General features: G+C 37.8%; 1 protein-coding gene and 1 pseudogene across 19 annotated transcripts in view; one reads left to right on the top strand and one right to left on the bottom strand.

Moving 5' to 3' along the window:
* PPHLN1 (periphilin 1) overlaps positions 1–19,518 on the bottom strand; it is a 146,609-nt gene that overhangs the window by 67,984 nt on the left and 59,107 nt on the right. For 13 of the 19 annotated variants that reach the window (XM_012526877.3, XM_012526875.3, XM_058307837.1 and 10 more), the window contains 4 exons: positions 17,482–17,693; positions 6,220–6,276; positions 3,054–3,133; positions 204–323 (listed from right to left, as the gene is read on the bottom strand). In XM_012526877.3, the coding sequence (XP_012382331.1) occupies positions 204–323; positions 3,054–3,133; positions 6,220–6,276; positions 17,482–17,693 (469 nt within the window). The remainder of the gene's footprint in view (positions 1–203; positions 324–3,053; positions 3,134–6,219; positions 6,277–17,481; positions 17,694–19,518) is intronic. The other 6 variants (XM_058307835.1, XM_012526873.4, XM_012526882.4 and 3 more) reach the window with 1 other exon arrangement.
* LOC101413109 (heterogeneous nuclear ribonucleoprotein H3 pseudogene) lies at positions 15,362–15,932 on the top strand (annotated as a pseudogene).

The following is a 19,518-nucleotide window of genomic DNA, read 5'->3' as shown; positions in this document are numbered from 1 at the left end:
ATTCAGGCATAGTATGACTACTTAATTCAGAATCATTCATTTTCAGACTACTTCTCTGTGTGGTAAATCTTAATAATCCATGAGGACATTTTCTCCGCATATAATACTTAAAAGTACTAAAACAAACCAAATATTTTACCCCAAATAATTTTAAACCTAGACAAAAACTTCAGATATGAAACAAAAGAGAAATTACACCATACCTCATACTCAGAAATCTCAGGTAAGTTGCTTTCATCTCCCTTCTCTACCTTTTCAGCAGCCCATTTGCTGGCAGCCTCAGCAAGTTCCTTTTCAGTTAGCCTACTGGGCTTGTCTAACACCTAATAAAAACCAAAGAACATTTATGTTACATTTCTCAAGGGCTTTTAAAGTTCAAATACATTAAAAGTGCATCCCCACTTATATTCTTAACACTTAAAATCATAGAAGTCTCCAAATTTATATGGAGAACAGGTAAATTTTTTATTTGCTGTTTCAAAAATATCAACATAGAATTCCTCTAAGAAGCAATTCCTTTGGGACACAGACCAGATCTGATTCAATTTTGTTTATATCAAACTTCAGAAATTCGTCTATGGAGCAAGGCAAAAGACATGACAATTAACTCATGTATTAATTGTATTTAGAATATAAAAGACATCACTAATTTCAACTTATTTTTAATTATATATAGTGAAAATGAATAATGTCAAAACCTCATCACTGTGGATGAGCACCTGCTTCCCGTGTAGGAGGTACTGGTTCAATCCCCAACAAGGTAAATTCCTAATTAATGCAACAGAAATGTCGAGATATGCTACTTATATAATTTATAAGTTATGTAAGCCCTATACTTTACGCAAAGTTTTTAAATTCAAATTTCATTTTTTGTTACCACCACTACTTCCCTTAACCATGTTAAGCAATAAACAAAGTACAGGCTTTGGAGTTACAGAGAGATCTTGCTTTGAGCTACAGTTTCACCCCTTGCTAATTAGATGATTTTATAACTTATGACACCACCTATCTTAGTTTCCTTATTTATGAGGATTAATAATAGTCACTTAAAGTAGCTGTGAGAATTGAGAGAGTCAATAGGCCTTAGTATCTAGGATAATGCTTAGTGCTATAATTTTTCTTTCTTTCCCAGATTCATTCATACAAATCCATTATACAAAAATATATTTGATGAAGACCAACCAGTTCATGGAGTCAATATAAAAATAATGGAAATAAAATGTGTTTTCTGGATCACATAAGATTCCCATAATACTGTCTGAAAACCTATGTCGTAGAATAAGATGTAAAAATTGTAAAGCACAACTTAGAAAAATTCTTTCCTATGGCCTTTATGGTAACTGATTCCATTCTATTTCATTAGCATAATTTTCATCAGCTAGGTCCTGCCACCCCTAATTGTGTCTCTAGCTCCTACTTCTCTGAAGTTCCATCATTGATTCCAAACATACTTCCTCTGAGAGCAACCCTCTCCATCATATGGCACATTACTATTTATAACATGCTTTATACGCAAACCAAAAAAGTATTTTAATTAAATGGAACTCCATGAAGGAGGCTCGGGTAGGCTTTATTTTCTCTCTAGCAAAGAGGGAAGCAAAAGCCTTCCGTAACGGAATCTTCTACATGTCATTAAATTCTGCCCACTTGAAAAACTATCATTTGAAACTAACCTCTAACAACAGGAAATGAGCTGTGAAAAATTTTTCTTACATAGGGCAACCATAATACCTAGAAGAAAAAGTCCTCCACCAAATGAGGAAATCTAGGTAATTAATAAAGCCCCTGCAAGTACATGTGATTCTTAGCAAAGGACAGAGGGGGCCTTAACTTCCCGATATCTAAAATTATTATAAATCTACAGTACTGAAATTCTGATTCTATTTTAAGACTCCAAGGTCTGAGTGACAAAAATGCAAACATATGTTGAAACTGTAAGACAAAAATATCTAAAATTCTTTATGGCTGTTTCACACTAAATAAATTTTAACACATAGCACAAAGTCCTTTGTTGTAACTTGTACTTAGATTAACTATATTTCAGAGGAAATGAGTATTTTACACATGCTAATTTAAATTTTCAAAGTGACTTGAATGGGCCAGTAGTACTCTTTTTTCATATACTTACTATCTGACAAGAAAAAAACATTCAGTCTTTCAAGTAGGTAAAACACTCTTGATATAAGACAGAACCAAAAAATCCAATAAATCTTTGCTATTCAAAACCCAGCACTCCAGAACTCTCAGACTTCTGAGAAATCTCCAAAGATACACGCTGTCATAAAGAAAAGGTTTTTGCTCCCTTCAAGGCAAAAAAGCAGCTACTTCCTGAACACTCAACACAGACAGACTGTAGACTCTTGTTGAAAAGCTAAAAACACAGAAGAGAGAAGAACAAACAAAGCGAAGAAAGAAGAGAACAGAATTAACAACAGTTTGGCAAAGAGAAAAGATAAAAGATTAGTGAAAAGAACCTTAGGGAAGATAGTGGACAGAACAGAAGGAAAGTGCAACCCACAAATCAAATTTTAAATTGTTGAGGCTTAGAAGCCTGGGTCAGCTTTTCAAGGTGTTTTGGGATGCTGGGAAGGTAGGAATGAGAATCACATAGGGAAAAGAGTAGCTATGTCCTTGAGAAGATTATTAACATCTGAGCCTTTATTTATCTTCTATAAAATAGAGACACTTATTTTCTTGTATCTTAGGAATTCTGAATGAATGAAAAAGAGAAGTAAATATTTAATACACTATCTAGTATCCAGTAGTACACTATGTCCCATCTGAATATTCACTCCCATCTGATTAGGATAAAGACAAGCAAGGGTCAGAGTAAGTTCTAATTTTAGCATAACCTGTGGGAAAATTTCTATAAGTAAATTGTTCATTTACTCTGCTTGCTACTTTCAGGTTGTGGCTTCTTAAAATTCAAGTTTTGAATGCAGCACATTACCCCCCATTAGATATGACAGTAAAGAATAAAAGCATCTCTACTAGACAGACAGTTCATGTACTTTGTAATTCTTCTTTAAACTCATTTTAGAAGTGTAACAAACCTTTGATGAAGTAACTGCTGAAGAACTTGAGGGTGAAGTATCTCCTGATGTTTTCATAGCCTGTAAAGGTCTCTCTTTACCTATATAAGAAAATATAAAACGTCATTTTCTAGCTCATTTGGTTTTCCTTTTTTTTTTTTTTAGATTTATTTATTTATTTCTCTCCCCTCCCCCCCAACCCCGGTTGTCTGTTCTCTGTGTCTATTTGCTGCGTCTTCTTTGTCCGCTTCTGTTGTTGTCAGAGGCATAGGAATCTGTGTTTCTTTTTGTTGCGTCGTCTTGTTGAGTCAGCTCTCCATGTGTGTGGCACCATTCCTGGGCAGGCTGCACTTTCTTGCGCGCCGAGCGGCTCTCCTTATGGGGCGCACTCCTTGTGCATGCGGCTCCCCTACGCCGGGACACCCCTGCGTAGCATGGCATTCCTTGCATGCATCAGCACTGAGCGTGGGCCAGCTCCACACAGGTCAAGGAGACCCGGAGTTTGAACCGTGGACCTCCTATGTGGTAGACGGACGCCCTAACCATGGGCCAAGTCCACCGCGCTCATTTGGTTTTCGATAGTGATTTTTATTACTGAATTAATGAGGAGGTCATATGCTTATCTTAGTACTGAAATTTTCATGATAATTATATTAAGGCTGTTAATATTTAAAATTATCTATCTTTCTCAGGTTCTGAGCACCATAAAATTTTTGAAATAACCCAGAACCAAAGGATATCCTAACTGGCATCTTGGCCATACCAATGCCAGTTACCAAACCTGGAGCCACAGAGTAGACACCAAGAAAGGCAAAAAAAAACAAAAACAAAAACAACAAACCCACATTTTAAAATCATGAATGCTTCCTCTCCCAAGTTCTCAAAAGTCAAATTTTAATATCCAAGGATATTAAAAATCCAAGGATAGTTATTATTTAGAACCACCAAAAAGAATTAATTAATGGATAACATCAAGGAGAGAGGCATGTAGGAAGCATAGCAGGTATTCCTGATATGTTTAGATAGCTTTAAAAATAGAACTAAAAACTAGGAAGTCATAATTCCAACACTAATCCAGTGCCTGGCACTAAATGAGTACCTAATTATTTGTTCAATGAATAAATATAAATCTGGGTAAGATAAAGTCACTGACCTTTATCATTAGTCACTTTGGAAATTCATAAAATGCTGTGTATACCATTACTAATAGTAATATACCTAAGCTAGAAAATATATTTAAACATTTCTTTAGCAGGTTCAACAACAGCAATAAAACAGGCTTAGTTAAAAACAATCTTAAAAATTTAAAACAGAGCACTGTTACTAGAAAAATATTTAATCAAATTATCTGTTATATATAATTCATCTGTTCCTAATTGCTAGAACTGACAAAATTAATAACATGGAGAGGATGAGAAATTGGCACCAAGTCAGGAGTCACACAGAAGCTAGTCAAGACTGGGCAGCGAGTGAAGGCCAGGAAAGCAGTCAAGAGCAAAAGCAGAAACCAAATGACCTTGAAACTGAGGCAAAGCCTGCTTTGGTCAAAAAGCCTCTTAAGCTCTTCCTGCTATAGTCCAGTAACCGCTAAGTAAAGACCTAGAGGCCCAAAAGCTTTCACTACATAGAACAGCAGTGAGTAACACCTCTTTCCAATCCCCTGTAGACCACAAAGGCGGACTCTAGACCAGTGATCCTCAACTGCCGGCAATTTGTCACTCACACCTTCCCCACCCCTACATGGACATCGGGCAAGGAGTGGAGATATTTTTGATTGTCACGACGGGGACAGTACCACTGGCATACAGTAAATAAGGCCAGGGATGCTGCTAAACATCCTACAATGCACGGGACAGTGCACCAACACCCCCCCTCCCCCCAGAGGACTGGTCAACAAAGAATTATCTGGCTTCAATATCAATAAGGCTGAGACTGAGAACCCCTGCTCTAGGCTGAGTACTCCAGCTTTGACACTCGAGTGGTTTTTAAAAAGACATAACTCTAGTATCTTTTAACTTGTAGAACTATAAGAGGCTTTCACACTAAGCAAGTTTAAAGGTTCTTGCATATCTTAAAAATCAAAAGTTGTTTTTGTTTTTACCTTCTAAAAAAACCCAGAACCTCATACATGGGAAGAGGGCACTCAACTGCTGAGCTGTATCTGCTCCCCAATGAGAGATGTTTTTACATTTGATTGTCTTTAGGAGGTACTAGGGATTGAACCCAGGAACTCGTAGGTGGGAAGCAGGAGCTCAACCACTTGAGCAACATCTGTTCCCCTCCTACTGTATTTCTATTGCACTTGGCAAATTCCACATCATACTATGACTGTCAGTCTAACCCACTATACCAAAAGCTCCTTCCTAGAGGAGCAAGTATTAGTTCATTCACTGCTGCATACCCAAGGCCAACCTAGCTTCTTGCCCTTGAAGACAAGAGAAGGCACTCAAAAATCAGGTGAAAAGCTAAATTTTCTTTTCAAGGGATAACAATCTCTTGAAAGAGGATGAGGAGCTACACCACTCAGCGCAGTACACTATGCTAATTAAAGGTATAATTGCAAGCTCAAATTCGGCAAATATACAGAGAAAAAGACCCTTTCACAAGCAGCTGTTACTTACTTAGCAGTTCCTTTACAAACAAGATTATCAGCACTTCAGGTATGCAAGTATGATCCCAAATACAATCTTAGGACCTTTTCTGATTTTAAGCATATTTCAACTATTTCAGTATGCAGAAGCAAAGGAACACAGGGATGAAGCAGGAGGTTTATCACATATTCACGTATTTCCATATATGCCTGTTGCATGGGGGCACGGGAAGGGACAGGCAAGAAGCAAAGGACAAAGAAAAATGATACAGATGGGCAGAAAGAGCATGAAGAAAAGGTAAATAGAAATTCCCTGATGCTACCATTGTCGAGTTCTATCTGCCTATAGCTTATCCGTCTGCTCTACAGATCTCAACTTCCTCGTGAGGTGGCGACCACTGGCCAGGAATGGCTAATCCAGACAACCAACCCACACATTCTCCCCCAACCTTACTTTCTGGGTCTGTCGCTGTTCCACTCTGATTCTGATGGTAGACCGATGGAGCCATGAGACACTTTCCCCATTCCCATAACCGCTGTTAATGCAAGCCCCCCACCCTTTCACAATCCCAAGTCAGAATCTAACTCAAAACTCACCTCTTTCTGGCTTTCCTTCATTCTGCCGTTTGTAGGATGCACCGGCACGCACGGACTCTAGGGAAAGGCGGGCAGGGAGGAGTTAACACCAGCACCTCGTGCCCCAGAGGAACAAAGAACCCAGAAGCGGGAATGACCAGAACGAGAGTGACTTGTGGGCATTTGCTGGTGGCCCTCAACGTTCCCGACCCCACCTTCCAGTTGGGCTGCCTAAGCAACCTCCACCGAAGAGGAGTAAGTAAAAGAACACGAGAAAAGCTCTGTTTAAAGCTAGATGCAAACTGGATCCAACAGCAATGGAAGTGTTAAGATGAGGCTTGCCAAGGAGAGCACTGGCAGAAAGGAATGAGGAAAAGAATGTAGTAAGATAAGACACTGAAAGCTGAAGACAAGGATCCCATCTTATTTCATTTTTGTAAGCACCTTGTCTAATCTCCTCCACAAAGCTGTCTTTCAAAGAGGTGGTAAAAGATGATACACAAAATGAGTGAAAGAAATCATCAACAGAAATTTTTAGAAACAACACTAGGAACGTTTTCATGGCCTATCAGTTCACCAGGCGTACAATGGCTAACTGCACGTAGCCATTCTTACGCTCTCCACGAGGGACGGGCCTATTTTAATACTAAATCTTGCTGATTCATTCCAGGCAAACGCTCTCATTTCATTTATGGATTTGCTTTATAAACAAATCCAGTCACTCTTAGTTAAACCCCTAATTATCCCATACTTAGACTCTTGTAAACATTATGTTAGCTTCCCAAATGCAAACTCTAAATGATGTAGACAGCAGCCTAAATATATAAAGGATCTTCAAATATCTTTCTAGTAAGATGCAAATTCCTTGACATTTATTTCAAGTTCTTCTACTATAGATCCCAAATTGTCAATTTAAAATTTTTGCCCCATATATTTTCTGAATTATCTTGACACTGCCAGCATCTTGCACTGAAATGTGTTGTCATGCAAACATTGCCATACCACTTTGGCAAGAATGTTAAGCGTTGTAGCTTCCTTTTCTCATTGTCCACCTTTTTTTTTTTTTTTTTTTTACTTTAGTGAATCACATCTGAATATTTATTTTCTGCATATGATGGACTCAGCATGTCCTTTAGGACTACAACCACATACCGACAGGCCCTCTGGACAAATACAAGTTTCGAGTGACTGATGCCACCAACTCTTGTATCATGAGCATTGGATTTGATCATATGGAGGGCCTAGAGCATGTTCAAAAAATAAAGCTATGCAAGTGTCATTACATCACTGGTCTCTTTAGCATCAATGAAGTTTTTGTTCCTCCTGAGTAGTTAATTTTTATCTAAAGAACACTGTAAACCCTGTGGTTGCTACTTTCTTTTTTGCTTTAGCCAAGTCCTTAGTTTACTATAGTATCCGTTCAGATCCTTGTTTTAGTCATTTATTTCAAGCACTTATTTTAAGTTTTCCTATCCTTCTTTTCCCTTTACATAAAACTCTTCAGCTATTTATTAAATCCTGCGTTATTATTTTTTAAGCTACCTAAAAGTAGATCTCTAGATCGAGAAGAACAGTGATATTTTACAGGGGCACACTGGAGTCTGAGGCCGGCTCATACAGCTAGTGAGAATGGACTACATACATCTCCTCTAAACTGTGTTCAGTTATTTCAGATTGGTAGCTTGAAATTAGTCATGGTGGGATTATTCACTCCATAGATATCAGGTCTTTTTTTTGCCCTGGAGGGTCAGTGTCAATTCCAAGTTCTAGTTCCAGAGAATGACCACACTTAAGTACAGATTCCCATTCCTGTTGCTTTAAACAGGTTTGGACTATTTAATAGTGCCCAAAGAGACCAGCAACGCCATCCAGCTAAGCCCAGCTCAAACTGCAGAATCAGGAACAAACAAGTGGTCATTTTAATCCACTGAGTTTGGGTTTGATTTTTTTTTTCAATACAAGAACTCCAGAAACTATCCCATCGTTTGTAAAGTTTCCAATGATCTGGTCATATTAAAACTCAAGATCTCATTCTTCTTGTCCTCAACTACAGCATTTTAATAATTGATAAACAACTTCTCCTAACATGCTACCATTTCGTCTCTTGCCTTCATCCTTCCGTATTTGCCTTCCTACACCTCCTCACTACACCTTTCTCTCTCTTCTTTGTTAGTTATTGCTCCCTAAAGTGAGTGCTTCTTCTAACCTCCATCCTTTTTGCTCTGCTATTCTTTTGGCTCTAATCAACACTATAAATATAAATGTCACTCAAATCCACCTCTTTTGCTTACTCTTCTGACAGAACTCTATTTCTCAGATATTCAGCCATCGCTTCAAATTTGTCTCACATCTGATCTTAGTAAGTAAACACTAACTACTCATTTGAGAGGAGGCTCAGCATATTTCTGCATATGAAATAGGACGGAAGAAAGAAACCAGAAAAGAAATATTCTGAAGTTGCCAGTATGGAAATCAAAAGCCATGCCAATAAATGGTGAGTGAAAGAATAAAAAGATATGTTTGAATGACAGTCCTTTAAATGACCAATGTCACAACACAAGTGTTTCAAAGGGGACAGTCATGCCTTCTTTGACAATTAAGGCTTTGAAAGAGAAGAATGAAAAAGAGAAGAGCTGTCTACACAGATGCTAAGGAAATGATTTTTCTGGATCATGGCTAAAGATCTGGAAACTCTGGGCTTTTAGTTAGGAAGAAATTGATTTCCCAGAAATCTAGTTGCTTCAAGAAGATATAAATTAGAAAATGGAGGGCATGCACACACAAAATGTTCTTGTGTTCAAGACAGCAAAATATGGTGATGGTGGGGAAAACAAGGGACAGGGTAGAGGGCTTAACATCACCTCTGCTTACCCAAGATAATCATCTTTAGGAGGTCAGAGATGCAACAAATAAAGACCTACTGACAGAATACTTAGAAGCACACTTCTGAATACTACTCTTTCCTAATGCATGAGCTCAAAACACAGGGGCTCACTTTTAAAAATATAAACAAAACACTACTGCATCTGCACACATTATGAATGTATGCTACCAACTAAGTGCTAAGACAGGGATGGTGTGAATGCCATCACTCCGCTTCCCACACATATGGAAATATTAACCCATTAGTTTTATAACAGAAGATCGTATGAGTAGATTTCAAATCAAGACACACTGTGAGTTTCATCCATCTGCTCCATGGGATCTACGTCTCATCTCAGTTGGAAGCAGAATGGGCATCATTATTCCAAAATCCTCAAGAGAGAGGACTGAACATACAAAAGGGGAGAAGGCAACTATGGACTAAAGTAGACTTATTATTCCAGTAATGTAAGAACTTGTAACATTAATATAAAGACAGTAGTTACCAGAGGTTCTGAGGTAGGGAGAGGGAAGAATAGGTGTAACATGGGGCATATTTTTGAGACATTAGAATCGGTCTGCATGATATCGCAATGACGAATTCAAGCCATTATACATCTTGTCAAAACCTATACAACTGTGCTGTGCAAAGTGTAAAACAATGCAATCTTCAATATATGTACATCAATTGTAACAAATGTATTGCACTAAATGAAAGATGTTAATGGGGTAAAGTGTGGGGGTGGGGGGTGGGGTATATGGGAATCTCCTATATTTTAAAGGTAACATTTATGTAATCTAAAGCTCCTTTAAAAATTAAATTTTTAAAAAATTTAAAAAAAGAAACAGTGATATTCAGTTGCTAAGAGAATGGTTTTATGCTCTATTTCTACTGCCTAATATGTATGATCTGATGACAAAGACTTGTTATCAATCTCCATTACCACTTTAAACCTGCAGAGAAAAGCCTTTTCTCTAAAAGCAGAAATAAGCCTCAAACTTTTACTGTATTTCAGCTATAATCCAAAAATTCATACAGGCTTCAAAATTTATTCATAAGCAAGCGGTATTAAGACACGTGTCTCTTCCTACTACACTGAAGGTTACTAATGGACTCCATCTTCCAAATACTTCTCATACATTTTCACTTATCTTAGAAGATGTGTTCTTAAAAAAAGATTAAATGCTTATGAATAATAATCTTCCCTTAAAATATCTTCTATTCTTTTTTTTTTTTAAAGATTTATTGTTCTCCCCTTCCCCCACCCCCCAGTTGTCTGCTCTCTGTGTCCATTTGCTGTGTGTTCTTCTGTGACCACTTCTATTCTTATCAGCGGCGCCAGGAATCTGTTTCTTTTTGCTGCGTCATCTTGTTGTGTCAGCTCTCTGTGTGTACGGCACCATTCCTGGGCAGGCTGCACTTTCTTTCACGCTGGGCACCTCTCCTTACGGGGTGCCCCCCTTGCACATGGGGCTCCCCTACACAAGGGACAGCCCTGTGTGGCACAGCACTCCTTGCGCGCATCAGCACTGCACACGGGCCAGCTCCACAAGGGTCAAGGAGGCCCGCGGTTTGAACCGCAGATCTCCAATGTGGTAGGCAGACATCCTATCCATTGGGCCAAGTCCGCTTCCCTCTTCTGTTCTTAATAATGGCAGCTGATATCAAGAAAATAAGGAGGCTTAGCCCAAAGTCAGAGCCATAGAAAAAGACAAATCATCAAAAATAATAAATTTGCAAATCTTACATAGTATTGATACTTCTAAAATTCAACCAAAAGAGGCCCACAATACCTAATTAATATATGAGCACTACTGGTAAATTTGACATTAACCCTAGGCATAATGTTTAGAGTGAATTAACAAAGAGGTACTTTGTAAGTACTTACATAAATCATTACCAGGAGTCACAATGGATTTACAAACACAAAGCAAGGCAATCTTCATGTCACTGTTTTGAGAGGGGAATGCATTATAACTTAAAAGTCTCAAGAGAGCATCTGAGGAAGTCTTCCATGAGATCCTCCAGTGGAAATGCAGACAAGATAATAGTAAAGATGGGGGATCACAAACAGCTGAATTACTGCAAACAGTACTGGTAATAGCTAAGGCCAACAGAGAGAAGTCCCCAGAGGTTTCTACATTTTGTCTTATGCTACTCAACATAATTAGGAATGATTAATACAAACATAGAGGACATAAGTTTACCATTAAAATAAAGCTGTCTTTATCTGCTGCTAATACACAGGATCACTAAATGAGATTTTAAGATCTCTATATGCAGTGGACATATCACTGGTTGAGTGTCTACTGCGTGTGTATGATGTCCTGGGTTCATTCCCCAGGAACATCCTTTAAAAAAATCTCTATATAAGCCAAAGTTAATTAGATGAAATTTAGTATTCCCAGAGTTTAAAAAAAAAAATACAAATACTACACACAAGCAACTGCACCTGAATTAAGCATGAGCTGAGGGGCATTTTGGGAAAAAACACATGAAAATGGCTTAGGTTTCAGTTGTCTATAATATCAATAAGCAACAAGAACATAAGGACACATCAATATGGTTGCCAAAATAAAAGTTCACTTCTGGTATCAAGAAAAACAGAAGGGGGGGGTGGGTGGGAAGGGGAGAGAAATAAATAAAATAAATCTTAAAAAAAAAAAAAGAAAAACAGAAGGAAAATCAGGAAAGCAAAATGTCAGGAAATCCTGTCAAAAGGAACAGCTGAAGGAATCTAAATTATTTAAACCTGGAAAAAGAAACAAACTCATCATTAGGGATATAATGGTCCTCTTCAAATACATAAAAGGTTACAACATAAAGAAATATTTTTATGTGTATGGCTCTAGGACAAATAACTAGTATTAAGTAGATATACTTTTATAAAGAATGAGCTATAAACAAAGGTGGAAGGACTGGATTGTGATGTAGTAAACTTATCACAGGAAACACCTTAACAGAGAATGGGAGTCTGAGACTTTCCCTTTTAATGTTAGAGGCCTAAACAAAAGGTAAATAACAAAAGCATAAGAAAGGAAACAGTAAGATTCACTTGAGTGAGGGGAGGAAATAAATACCCGAGGGCTGACAAATGTGGAGAAGATACTGAGCTAGATTAAAAAATAAATATAAATTCCTAGTAAAATTATACAAGGCATAACAAAACAATTTTAATTAGAAAAATATTTACCATAATAAACGAGGAAGGAAACAGTTAACTAGAAAAACCTGCACTGTGAATATAAGCACCAAAAAGCAACTAAAAATAATAGTGCAGATAAGCTATGACCAGGTTGGCACAACCAAGTTATAGCCAGAAAATTCTTATACGTGAAGCACAAGATGAAAACAAGAGTGTGATTTAGAATGATAGTTTTTCTGAATAAGTACAAATTTCCATATAATTATCCAAATGGCTAAATAAAAGAAATTTAATTAACTAAATATGTGTATGCCTGTGAGTGTATGTGTATATAAACACAAAATGGAAAATGTGTAGTTGAGATGAAAAAAAGTAGTAAAATCGCTCTGCAGTTTATAATTAAACACAAAAAAGACATATTAAAAACATACAGGAATAATAAAGAATTAGTCCTTAAATAGTTAACCTGACCAACAGTAGTGATTATTAAAATAAGAAAAATTACTTTGAAAAGAAATACTATACAAATGCAAAAATTAAAAGTTAAAAAATTAGACAATGAGGGCAAAAGGAATAAGAAAAAAAATTCTTTTCACCTGCTATTTATAGAAACATATAAAATCTTTGCCAAAATTTCAATTTATATTAGAAAACCAAATTAACACATTAAAACAAATTAACAGTTTATGGGACTGGTAATTGTAGGACCTCAGCCTTTCTGAGAAAAGCAAGAAAATTGTCATGATTATATGTAAAGTAAGAACTAGAGTCACAAATATGTAAAATACTTTTCTCATTTATTGCTTAAAACAAGATTTCTCTATTAATTGTGTTAGAGGATCTTATGTAACTATTAAAACATTTACATGAAAGAGAATAGAAAAAAAATTTCACAGTTCAGCACAAGCAGTTAAATAATCAACCAAAGTTTGACATTGGTTCAACTTTTTAAGTTGAAAAGTGAGTTCTTCCAGAACAAACTATTTCCCTTGATTAAAGAACTTCACTTTCAAAGCAAAATGACTAACAAAAATAAACACGAAGGTATTAACAAAACCATATGCTGTTTCATTCAATTCACACCATATTTTAGCCTCCCAACTTTCTTTGTTATTTTTCCATCACTTCAGCTATTAAAGGTCTTTAGACCTCAATGGATGGGGAAAGCATCCTGGAGATCCTATGACAGGGCATTCCATTTTGGCTCCTCCACATGTCATCTCAAGATTTCAGAGTTTTGGCCACTGACCAGGATGCTGAAAGTTGATAAAGAGAAGGTATTCTCCCTGAAATTTGTTTTAGAAATTTCAAAAAAGGCTAATTAGCAGTTGCTACTGCCAGAGATGATTGGAAGAGCCATTGTGGGGAGCGTGACTCAAGAGCAACTTCCCCCTCCTCAGGAACAGACCCCGCGAGCATCAAGCATCAGAACTGGCGTTACTGTCTCCCGACAGCATCTAAATCAAACGGTATCTAGATGGACTGGGTTATGAAACACAACGGTCCAAATGACGCTAGTGGTAGGACAGAATGACTTTATGGGCTGCCATTTGGTTGCAGCAAAGAGGTAATAGTTCAGTTCTTTCAAGGGTTGGAAATCATGCCAAATGGGATAACTGTGATGATGAAAAGCACAGGGGAGGCCTTCGTGCAGTATGCGTCAAAGGAGATAGCAGAACATGCTCTGGGGAAACACAAGGAAAGAATAGGGCACAGGTATACTGAGATTTCTAGAAGTAGCAGGAGTGAAATCAAAGGATTTTAAGATGGACTAAGAAGATGGCTGGACTCTCACAGCCAAACTCAGCGTGTAGATGTGATGCATTCCCCCCAGCGTGGGACACGACACCCGGGGATGAGCCTCCCTGGCACCGAGGGATCACTACCACATACCAGCTGAAGAAGCAACTAGAAAATGACCTTGAATTAAAGATTCAATGCGGAACAGCAGAATATACCTATCTACATATAATAACATGACTTCGGGAAGCGGTTTGACCTAATGTAAGGGGGAAATGGAAAGGAGAAATGAGATTATAAGGCTGTGAGTCTCTAAAAAAGAGTCTGGAGGTTGTCAGAAGGAATACCCCTATGTACAACTGAACAGAGTCTAAGAGACAGATAAGGTAGATACAACCCCAGGTATTGGTTCTTTTGAGGGATAAAGAGACCCACGGGTTCTATGGTCATGGCAGAAGGGGTTCACTGCCATGACAGATGGCCCTTCTTTGGAGCTGGTGTTTCTGCGTGATGGAAATGGACTCAGAGGGGATCTCTTTTCACAAGACTTGCATGCTACTTTATTGGAATTGTAGTTGGTGCTGGGTTTAAGATATATGTAGGGAATTTGAATCTCTGGACTGATAATATGACACCCAGGCCCAGAGCTCCTACACTTTGACTTATTGGACTTACTCCACTCAGCTAACATGGAGTTGAAGAAGGTCAACCACCACAACATGGAGCCTAGAGTGTCTACAACTAGAAGCGGGAAGAGTGCATCCAGTACCCATGTGGAATCTAAGCCCTCACTTGACATAGGTGTGCAATGGACACAACCAATCCAATGTCCGCAGAGAAAATGTGGAATGGGTGTGGGAACGGTAGCCATGGGGGCTGCTGGGTATGGGGAACGGAAGGAAGAGATGAGATGTGGAGGCGTTTTCGGGACGTGGAGTTGTCCTGGATAGTGCTTCACGGACAATTACGGGACACTGTAGATCCCCCCAGGGTCCACTGGATGGAACGTGAGAGAGTCTGGGCTATGATGTGAACCATTGACTATGGGGTGCAGTGATGCTCAGAGATGAACTTACCAGGTGCAATGGATGTATCACGATGATGGGAGAGAGTGCTGCTGTGGGGGGAGTGGGGGGCGGGGGCGGTGGGGTTGAATGGGACCTCATATATTTTTTTAATGTAATTAAAAAATAATAATAATAAAAAATAAATATTAAAAAAAAAGAAATTAACGATCGGAAATAATTGCATAATAAAAAAAAATAAAAAAAAAAAAGAAGATGGCTGGGACGGCAACCGGGACCATATGATGGACTAACTGGAGGAAGAGGGGGTTATTATGGAGTTGGGCGTGGAAGTATTATGGAATGAGACAAGGAGGTGATATGATGGTATTTATGAGGTTTTGGTGGCTGTAATAACTATGGCTATGAAAATGATGGCTTTGATGACAGAATGAGAGATGGAAGAGGTATGGGAGGACACAGCTATGGTGGAGCTGGGGATTCTAGTTCAGGTTTTCATGGTGGTCATTTTGTACACAAGAGGGTTGCCTTTTCATGCAATTGAAAATGATATTGCTAATTTCTTCTCACCCCTAAACTCAATATGAGTTCATACTGATATTGGAGCTGATGATAGATCAACAGGAGAAGCAGATGTAGAGTTTGTGATACATAAAAATGCAGTAGCTGCCATGTCTAAAGATAAAAATAACATGCAACATCAATATATTGAACTCTTCTTGAATTCTACTCCTGGAGGCAGCTCTGGAATGGGACGTTCTGGAATGGGAGGCTATGGCATAGAGGGACTGGATAATCAGGGAGGTTATGGATCTGTTGGAAGAATGGAATGGGGGACAGTTACAGTGGAGGATGTGGCACTCCTGGTGGCTTGGGTGGTTATGGCCATGGTGGTGGAGGCAGTGGAGGAAACCATGGGCAAGGTGGCATCAGTGGAGGTGGATGGCATGGGATGTACTAAAGCATAACCACCAACATACAAGTCTGACAACAGCATCTGGTCTATGAGACTTTCTTACAGATTTAATTTCTTTTGTATTTTAAGAACTTTATAATGACTGAAGGGATGTGTTTTCAAATACTGTTTGGTAAAGCAACAGACTATGATGGGAAAATGTTTTCTGTAGGTTTTATTTGTTGCATACATTGACTTAAAAATAAATTTTTATATTAAAAAAAAAGACTGTATCACCAATAACTATCTTAAATAACTTAATAGCTTTACTACAAGGTGTCAAGTAAGAATCTTGAGCCACCATTTTAAAAGCTGCCAAGCTCTGCAAATAATAGAAAATGATAAATGTTTGCTAAATAAAAATATCTGGCAATAACCACAAGGAAGGACAATTTCATCTGAAGCAGTCTTCCATCACTCTCAACTTGCAAATGGTAAAGGCTAAAAAAGAGAGTTAATGGGAAGGAGCTTAAAAAGTAGAGAAAAATAAATATTCTGGTCTTTTCTGGTTTCTGTACCTTAGTTTATATTTAATTCCTTCTACCTAGAAGATACTTTTCTACCTATAGAAATGTGAAACAAAATAAACCCAAATGCCCCATTCTTCTATCTCTAGAGAGAGAATTAGTCCCTCTCCCCTTGACATGCTCATGTCATATTATCTCATTTATAACATATCAATCCTAGCATCACAGTTATATTTTATATATACATATTGAAAAAGCTGTAATACATAACATTCTAGCTGGGGGAAATATATATATATAAATAAAATATATAAATTCTGGAGCATTAGTTCATTAGTGAAAGATGCCTTTGGAGCTAACACAGTGCCTTGCATATAGAAGGCATCAAGACAAGTTTTCTGAATGAGCTCAACTGTTGCCTATAGAGTCTGGAAAGATAACACAGGAATGCTTTATCTGGAAAAGAGATTCCTTCATTTGTTTATTCCAAAACACTAAGCAACTCAGCCAGGTTGATAAATATGATTCTGCAAAATGCCATGAATACAGGGCACTCCAAAGTTAAAAAAATAAAAATAAAAAAATCAGAGGTTGGAAAAACAGGAACCTACAGTAGGTTTAATCTCTAAATTCTACAAGGCCATATCTTATATTTACGAGAGACTGCTGATAGTTTGAATCAAAATAAAACAAAAACAAAAAAACAGTTTATCAGATATATACAGATATCACCACAGAAGATTAAAGAAGTCAGACTGGTACAGGAACTGGCAAAAGACATGGGAGTGTATGATTTTCAGAAGTGAATGCAAAAGGAAGTTCTTACAAGCTGAAGAATTTAGACGTAAAATGTCATGAGAACTGCAACTTCAAATGGTTAAAAAACAAAAACAAAACAACAGCCTGTGTATGTGTGTATATGGTGTTCATTAAACTGTTCTTCCAACTTTTCTGAGTTTGAAATTTTTCCAAATAAGTTTTTTAAAAATGTATCTCTCACAATATCTATAAGACAATCTGAATCAGTATATTCTCATTAATGTGGGGTTGGTTGTAAAAGAAAAAGGGCAAGTCTTAAAAATACATACTTCTATGTTGAGATTGATGGAAAGAATATGTTTTGCTTCTTTCTGGAGAGTAGCTTCTGCTGCTGACACTGGAGCCAGATCTGCTGTGTGGAGAATCCTTTCGGCCTACAGGTGATTCTCTGAGATAAGAATTGTCCCTTTTATGAGGAGATCGATCTCTCGCATAATGGGAAGAATAGAAACTTTTTCTTCTAAAGCCATCTCTCACGTCCCTTTGAAGAAAAAAATAAAATTAGTTAAACCCTGTAATCTACATATAGGAATTCAAATGGCAACAGCTCTTGGTTCTCTTTTTCTACCATCAACTAACTGGAGACAGTCCACAAAATGAAACTTTATCAGTGAAATATGATTTTCAATGCACCGTTTTTTTCATAGTTTGGGGTAAAATCAGGTGGTTAAGTGCAGAAGTTACTTCATTCTAAGGACACAAAGAAATTTTATAACGTGAAAACCATATATAGTCTCTACTGCTGTTTGCCATTAACAATGTACCACAGAGCTAATATACTCTCAAAGACACTTAGAGATTTCCCAAGTGAGACATCTTATGACCTATTTATCCCATTCTAAGTATAGAATGTTTCACTGGTTTTTAACCGGTTCAATTTTGCTCCTCGGGGGGAATTCGGCAATGTCTAAAGATACTTTTTGTCGTCACAGTTGCGGGGGGAGGTAGGAAGGGGGTGGGATGTGCCACTGGCATATGTGAGTAGAGGTCAGGAATGCTGTTAAAATCCCACAATACACAGGACAGCCCCTGACAACAAAGAATTATCTGGCCCCAAATTTTAATACTGTTGTGGGTGAGAAATCGTGGTTTATACCTATTAAATCCATGTTCTCTATGTATCTTTAGTACACAGATTGTTGCCCATTTCTAAACACCAACTTTTTATAGGTCATCTCTACTTTAATAGATTAAATTTATTTATTGAGCAATATCATCAATTTAAAACAGCAATTAAGCTCTAGCAGTAAAACTTTATATGCAAAACCATCTTTAAAACAGCAAACCAAACCAAAATTACTAACTAAATTAAACCATCAGGACATGAGACTCGATTAAAAGAACACAATCAAACAGGTTTGAATTGAAGATTTAGCAAATGTGCTTCCATAATAAAATTAAAAAACATTAAGTTTCAGACAGAAGAATGCTAGGAGACAAACCAATGGCATAGATATTCAGATGCTCAGAAAATAATTTCAGCATATTGATTTAGAACTCCTCAATATATAGACTGCTGTTCTAAAATTCATTTGATCATAAGCTGATTAATACCCAAAACATATTCCCCTATGGGAAGGAGATGTGGCTCAAGCAACTGGGCTCCCATCTACCATATGGGAGGTCCGGGTTCAATTCCTGGGATCTCCTGGTGAAGGTGAGCTGGCCTGAGTGGAGCGTTGGCCCATGTGCAGTACTGGCCCACATGGCAAGCTGACCCGATCAGAGTACTGGCCCAAGGGGAGAGCTGGTGCAGCAGGGTGACGCAACAAAGAGAGACACAGAGGAGAGACAATAAGAGATGCAGCAGACCAAGGAGCTGAGGTGATGCAAGAGATTGAGCAACTCTCTCCCACTCCAGAAGGTCCCAGGATCGTTTCCTGGTACCGCCTAAAGAGAAGACAAGCAGACAGAGAAGAATGCACAGCGAACAGATGCAGAGAGCAGACAAGGGGGTGGGGGGGATAAATAAATAAATAAATAAGTCTTACAAAACAAAACATATTCCCCCTAGAGATATAAGTTTCCCAGGGCAAAAGTGAAAAGTAGTTAAAATTCATTTGCTAAATAAACTCAGATATAACACTAATACTGAAAAATACAGCATTAAAGAAATTCTAACACATTCAAGTTCCATCAATAAAACTACAAAGGTCATACTGAAATGATGCTGGTTAACCAGTCAGAGCTACTATAAATGTATTAAGTAAATGGATTTTAAGACCAGTGTCAGGTGTTGAGGACCCAAAGGTGAGCTAAATACCGGCAGTCCCTGATATCAAAGAACTATCTGGCCAGTTGGAGGC

The sequence above is a fragment of the Dasypus novemcinctus genome, chromosome 12 (assembly GCF_030445035.2).
Source record: "Dasypus novemcinctus isolate mDasNov1 chromosome 12, mDasNov1.1.hap2, whole genome shotgun sequence".
Classification (NCBI taxonomy): domain Eukaryota; kingdom Metazoa; phylum Chordata; class Mammalia; order Cingulata; family Dasypodidae; genus Dasypus; species Dasypus novemcinctus.
The sequence above is the reverse complement of the archived record's forward strand: the minus strand, read 5'-3'. Positions and strand labels throughout refer to the sequence as shown.